Raw genomic sequence first — 6,737 nt, forward strand, 5'->3', positions numbered from 1 at the left:
TCAAATAATTCAGATCCCGACTTTTCTTTCTTCTTATCAAGGTCTGTGCATGAGTATGTTTAGGTTCTTGATTTTTTTTGTTTAGTTTAATTTCTGAAACTGCAGAAAACTACATTTTTTGGAACTGCAGAAAACTGCGGGTTTCTGGAATTGTAAGTGAACTTTCTGCAGTTTCTGGAACTGTAAGTGAACTGAAACTGCAGAAACTGCAATTTATTAGAGTTGAAACTGCAGTTTATTGGAGTTGCGAACTTGCAGTTTCAGTTTCTGCAAGTGAACTTTCTACAGTTTCTAGACCTGTAAGTGAACTGAAACTGCAGAAACTGCAATTTATTAGAGTTAAAACTGCAGTTTATTGGAGTTGCGGACTTGCAGTTTCTGTTTCTGTTTTTTGGTGATGCGTTGATGCTGATATTTTGGAAGATGTCTGCATGTTATATTTTTGTTATGTCTATTTTTGGATGGTATTTTAGGATCTAGTGGTGTGGTGTCTGCATGGTATTTTGGGATCTAGTGGGTGTGGTGTCCGCAAATGAATAATAGGATTGTGGTAGTTGGCCCGCAAAGAAAGAATGAAGTTTTAGGTGATTTTGATTAATAAATTTAGGTACCAATACCTGTATATTAACGGACCCTTTTTATTTTGATGTTAACTGAGTAGACTTCTTTCTCATTATTATTATTTTTTGCTTTCTAATTATTTTAGTAAGTGGGGTATTGTTAAAAATAAAAAAATAAAAAAACCCCAAAGAACAAGCTTTGAAAGTCCTTACAAAGAAAAACATGCTTTGAATATTATTTACCCAAAAATAAATGCTTTGAAAATTTGTGAGGGAAAAGAAGCCTCCATCAAGGGACATATGGAAGAGTCCAAAAAAAATTGACGAATGGAGTTTTAGCATCACTTTCATTGGACGTAATTCCACAAGTGGCGTATATGCTTAGCCTGCTACTTATCTCACCGAATCATGAATCACGGATTCAGATTCACATAATAGGCACTCGCCGCACTCCCAAAATTACGACGACTAGGATTAAAAAAACAGAGTCCGACTCAGCCCACCCTCCTCTGCTATCTGCTAAATTTGGTAAACACTAAACACGCACGCAGCGACAGCCGACAGAGAGGGTTTTAGTTTTTTAGAGAGAGAGAGAGAGAGAGAGAGAGAGAGAGTTTGTGTGTGTTTTAGAGTGAGATTGGTTTGAGATGGAGAGCAGCGCCGTCCTTGCAGGTCTTCACCCAAATTACCTTCTTTGCCCCTCTTCCCGCAAACCTTCTTCTTCTTCTTCCACTCTTCCCCGTCCCTTCTTCTCCACCCCGCATTCCTCTCCCTCCCTCTCTTTCAAGGTACATCATCCCTTTTTTTTTCTTAATTTTGAAATTGGTTTCTGTTTGATTGATGTGGCTGCTGTCCACCATTTTTGTTTTTGCAGCTCCAAAAGCAGCTTCCTTTGGCCTCTTTTCAGGCGGCTTCTCCCTCTTCCATTAGCCGATGTGCTACATTGTCTGATACATTCTGGTAAAGCCCATTTATTTCTTTCTGGGTTTCTTTTAAATATTGATTTTTTATATAACTTCGCTTGAATGCTGAGAAAATGGTGAAATTCATTGATTATAAACACATTGTTTTGATTTGACTTCTGTTGTTTTGAGTTATCCTACTTTTAGATCACAGTCGTTTTAGTTGACTTATTGTTGTTGTTGTTTTGATTGGCATCCAATGTTTTTGGTTTTGTGATTTGATTTTGTGCACTGCAGTGAAACAAGCGAATTAGAATTAGCTGACATAGAATGGGACAACCTCGGCTTTGGGTTTCTTTCCACTGATTATATGTACGTCATGAAATGTTCTCAAGGTGGAAACTTTTCTGAAGGTGAATTACAGCGCTTCGGGAACATCGAATTGAGCCCCTCAGCTGGAGTCTTGAATTATGGGCAGGTTAAATGCTTAAAGTCTTTATGCCCTAATGTTACTTCATTCAATATGAAAATTGTAATGTATTTTTGGATTCCAAATTTTGGAGTGAATTAAAAGCGCAAAACTTTAATGTGTGTATTGGAGTTTATACCAATGGCATATCTAGTTGATGCATGTGTCTACTATTATCTGAGTTCTATATGCCCTGTCAATAAAAGTATTATATATGAATATATTCTCTTTTTCAGTTTTTCTGCTTCTTTTCCATTTCCAGAGTGTGCTTTTTTCCTTATTTTTCACCCTTCTGCATCTAGAATTCTAGATGAGCTTTCAAAATGGCGATCTTGGAAAAATTCAGCCAGCCTGTTGTAGAATGGACTTTAGGTATCATATTCTGCATCAGTTTGTTGATGTTCAGTTCTAAAAGTTTGCGCTAGTTCTTTTGGATTTTGAGATTTCTAGGGTTCTGAATGTTAAGCTATTGAAAAGTAGATATTTAGCATCCATAAAGGTAGGTCCCAAAAATTTGAGAAATGAAGTTAAACTAAATGAAAAGTTTGGGAAACAATGTAAATGAATTAAGTAATCTGTTTACTTGCGAATATTGAAGAGACTAACCCCAATTTACTCTTTCGCTTGTTTCACTCTTTAGGGATTGTTTGAAGGTTTGAAAGCCTACAGGAAACAAGATGGTAGTATACTCTTGTTTCGTCCCGAGGAAAATGCGTCACGAATGAGGTTGGGTGCAGAGCGGATGTGTATGCCATCACCAACTGTTGAACAGTTTGTGGAAGCTGTAAAGGCTACTGTTGTAGCAAATAAACGTTGGGTAATATACAAACATGATGCTGTAGTAAGATATTGTCTTTGTGCATGTTAGTATCTGTAATATTACTAGTGAGTTGTCAATCTCTCGTTTCAGGTTCCCCCGCCAGGCAAAGGTTCCCTATATATCAGGCCATTGCTGATGGGAAGTGGTGCAGTTCTTGGTCTAGCACCTGCTCCTGAGTACACGTTTCTGATCTATGTTTCACCTGTTGGAAACTATTTTAAGGTTTGTTGTCATACTTGCATATTGTTACAATGTGTGAATTTCCACTTTAAAATTCTTGTCGCTGCCCTTGGTTTTGAGTAACTTTCTTCTATTTATTTATTTTTGTTTTTCCAGGTTTAGTATAATTTGACTAAATAGTAAATGCTTACTTTATGCAGTTTCTCTTTTTTTTTTTATTAGCTTTCTAATATAAATTATTGGCTTGATTTCTGCTTCTGTATCAACTTGGTCACTCAACTTTTAAACTTAATGCATTTTTGAGTAATTCACTAATTCATGCTTCATTTCATTTTGGAGCCATGCTCGAATCTGTCACTTCAGCCAATATTGCCCATTTTGATTGTTCAATTTGATGAATTCAAGTTTGCGTCTGGATGTTTTGAAATTTGTTAATGAGCCATAGTCATGAATACTGTAACTTACATTGCAGGTTTTTATCATATTTTTGGTTCCTGAATGTATAATTCAATTCATTATGGCAACACTTCATTTATTTATTTTTTATCTGATTCCCCCCCCTCCCTTTTTCAAATCAAATATGTGGTTGTTTGCATTTGGTTTACCCTATGGTGATCCTTCTTTCTAATTTTTAGATAGTTTGGGTACATTGCTACCTATGATCATTCAGTGTCTTATATCTATACATCTGGTGGCAGGAAGGTGTTGCACCCATAAATTTGGTTGTGGAGCATGAATTACATCGTGCAACTCCTGGTGGTACTGGAGGTGTTAAGACAATAGGGAATTATGCTGCGGTAAGCTAGTGTTGATGTTCTTCTATAGTTCTTATTTGCCTGAATTTTAGCTAAATTATTTTTTTGCAAATTGCTACTTGTATGCTTCCCAATATTATGGTTCGGCTCTAGTTTCTTAATTTGAAGTTATAGAACTGTAATTTTTTATACTTTTCCCTCTGGTTTTATTTTAGTGCATCAAGGACTAAAAGCAGCATTCCTGTATTTGGTTTTATAGATATAATTTCACATGGTGATCATATATGATCTGGTGCTGTCTCTTTAAATATGATGCTTTGGCTGAGTTCATTGATGGGCGTATGAAATAAACATAGCTTGTGCAAAGTCAATGACTGAGCAAAGCCTCAGTCCAACCATTTTTCTGTGGTTAAATTAGTACTTGGTGTTTTGTTGTTCTACTTTATAAAACTTAGATTACAGTATCTAGCTTCTGACGTGTTAATCTTCAAATGTTAAATCATTTATTTGTAGGTTCTGAAGGCACAGTCTGCTGCAAAAGCAAAAGGCTATTCTGATGTTTTGTACCTTGACTGTGTTAACAAAAGATACCTAGAGGAGGTTTCCTCATGCAACATTTTTGTTGTGAAGGTAATGTGACTGGACTTTGTGTGCATGTTTTATTAAATCGTTATTGTTATTGTTCCTGTTGTTATTGCTTTTGTTTTTATTATTATTGTTATTTATGTTCAATATATTATTACTGATTGGTGGTGGGGTGGGGTGGGGCAGGAAGTTTAAACAGTAACTGCTTATTTACAGAATTATGTGATCCTATTATCTGTTTTTCTCTACATTTTTATCATTTATTGTCTGGATTTTAATGTCTAGATGTTTATGGAAAGAACCATGCTTTCTCAATGTTCTATGATTTCATTGTATTCTTGAGTTCATAGAATGGCATGCTTTTCAAAATCTTCCACCTGCACTTACTATGATCTGGATCATCATGCCACCACTTGGGTAAATGCAGGAGTGTACCCAAACCAACACTTTGTTGGAGCACCTTACCATTTGAAGTAATGAACTGTGCTACATGACTTATGGTACCCTTATTTGTACATCTGTCACTGACATTGGCACTTACGGTAACCTGCCAAATTTATGCTACTAACACAATGGCATTGTTGCTGCTCCTACCACAATGACATCTAACATTTACCAACTTTTATTACTTGGCGAATCGGATAACCTTAAGCACTGAAATCCACTTCTAGAATTGTATCATTAAAACTGTTACCATTACTACAACAGATACTCTAGTATTCCATAATTGCCATTTCTGATATAATTGAAGAAGAATATATACCCATTGAAGTTCTGGTATAAATTCTAATGTAATTATACTCCAATATTTGAATGGCAGTCTGGAAGCAGCACTGCTTCTTGGATTTAAGTGCAGCCTAGTGGTTTTCAAGATTGGCCTTGTGGCTTCTCCAATACATTCTTTTCAACTAACTTAATGTCTTCTGCAGCAATAATCCCCCTACATCTGGCATGTCATAAGCACTTATTGCACTATGTTATCGTTTGAGGTGGTCGCTGCTAATTTATGTCCATGTTTCATGTGCTTCTAGGATAATATTATCTCTACTCCTGCAATAAAAGGGACAATCTTACCTGGCATTACTCGAAAGAGTATAATTGATGTTGCTCGTAGCCAAGGATTCCAGGTACTTGTATGATAAGTAATTTTTTTATTTTTTATTTTTGGGAGAGGGGGGTGGGGGTGGGGGTTGGCTTGATTGTGCTTTGTTATTGAGCTTGTTCTTATCTTATATTCATTAGATATACTGAAAGATAGTGCAAGGCATATTGTACTAGTTCTAGAGTTGCATTAATCCTTTAGTTTGTGACATGTAGTACAACACTTTCCGCAGTAGCTTAAATGAATAACTTCATTTCCCAATGGCCATTTAATAATGTGCAGGTTGAGGAGCGCCAAGTGGCAGTGGATGAATTACTTGATGCTGATGAAGTCTTCTGTACAGGAACAGCTGTGGTTGTATCACCTGTCGGCAGCATTACTTACCTTGGCAAAAGGTAAATTCTATATGTCTAGTGAATTTTTCAAAGCAAGATGTTCTTTGTGCATCAACAAAATGGGAAAATGAGTCCTGCATTTTGAAAATTTATCATTTGTTATTTGGCCTTTGCTTGTTTGTTGGTGGAGAACACTCTCTTATTTTTTATTCGTTGTCCTGTTCCTTTAACGGGAAAAATTCTTTTCAATTTAATATGGCCTACATATATAGCATTTATCAGAAGCTCATAAGGGCAAGCTATTCAATTGGTTTAAGTGGGAGCACCAGCACCAAAAAAGCTAAATTTAATCCTCTGCTTGTGCAGGGTGTCTTACGGTGAGGGTGGTTTTGGTGTTGTGTCACAAAAGCTCTATTCCGTGCTTACCAGATTACAGATGGGTCTTATAGAGGACAAGATGAATTGGACTGTCGAGCTAAGGCAACCATAGTGAAGTGAAAATTAGTTCTAGTTTTCACCCTGCTACAGGGGTTGCAAACCACCCTCGATTCTATTGTAGTTCGTTATACGTTAACAACGTAGTTTGCTTTCTTGTTCCCTCTGTAGATAATTCTTGAACTGGTGTTTTTTGACATGGTTAAAATTTCGAATGTGTGAATCACTGACTCCCGAGGGGCTCAAAATCTACTCTTGTTATGTTGAAATTGAAAGATTGTATGCGTGGATTAATTGATTGTCAATCTGCAGCGTTTAATATTTATTTTGGGTAATAAGGAAAACCCTTACGACTCACTTTCTTGTTAGGTACAATGTTTTAGGATAAACTTTGAATACTTGCTATACTTTGGTTTTTCTACAACCTTTAGGTGATTTGTAAGCACATACACGAACAATGTAATTTTTTGTCTATTTTAAAGTTATGCCTATCGATGTCAAGGTTTGTTGAAAATGAAAATTTACTTGATACTTTATTTGCGGCAAAAATAAATATAATGACAGTATAGATGCGAACAGTAAGCATGTCGGATT

At 36.1% G+C, this 6,737-nt stretch overlaps 1 protein-coding gene across 1 annotated transcript; it reads left to right on the forward strand.

The window, feature by feature from the left end:
• The first annotated feature begins 1,028 nt into the window (after positions 1–1,028).
• On the forward strand, positions 1,029–6,518 carry LOC147284254 (branched-chain amino acid aminotransferase 2, chloroplastic-like). The gene is made up of 10 exons (XM_086243026.1): positions 1,029–1,348; positions 1,435–1,520; positions 1,760–1,940; positions 2,572–2,748; positions 2,842–2,973; positions 3,630–3,728; positions 4,200–4,316; positions 5,303–5,398; positions 5,656–5,768; positions 6,075–6,518. Exons 1-10 carry the CDS (start codon positions 1,208–1,210, stop codon positions 6,196–6,198), a joined length of 1,266 nt encoding a protein of 421 aa, XP_086099152.1. The 5' UTR covers positions 1,029–1,207; the 3' UTR covers positions 6,199–6,518.
• Positions 6,519–6,737: the final 219 nt, after the last annotated feature.

This window comes from Dryas octopetala, chromosome 5, assembly GCF_963921425.1.
Source record: "Dryas octopetala chromosome 5, drDryOcto1.1, whole genome shotgun sequence".
In the NCBI taxonomy this organism is placed as follows: domain Eukaryota; kingdom Viridiplantae; phylum Streptophyta; class Magnoliopsida; order Rosales; family Rosaceae; genus Dryas; species Dryas octopetala.

What these genes read in the sequence shown, in the direction of transcription:
- LOC147284254 (XM_086243026.1), top strand. Translation starts at nt 1,208, where the DNA reads ATGGAGAGCAGCGCCGTCCTTGCAGGTCTTCACCCAAATTACCTTCTT. An exon ending in CTGTTGGAAACTATTTTAAG is followed by an intron (nt 2,974 to 3,629) that starts GTTTGTTGTCAT and finishes ATCTGGTGGCAG; the next exon opens with GAAGGTGTTGCACCCATAAA. An exon ending in CAATAGGGAATTATGCTGCG is followed by an intron (nt 3,729 to 4,199) that starts GTAAGCTAGTGT and finishes ATTTATTTGTAG; the next exon opens with GTTCTGAAGGCACAGTCTGC.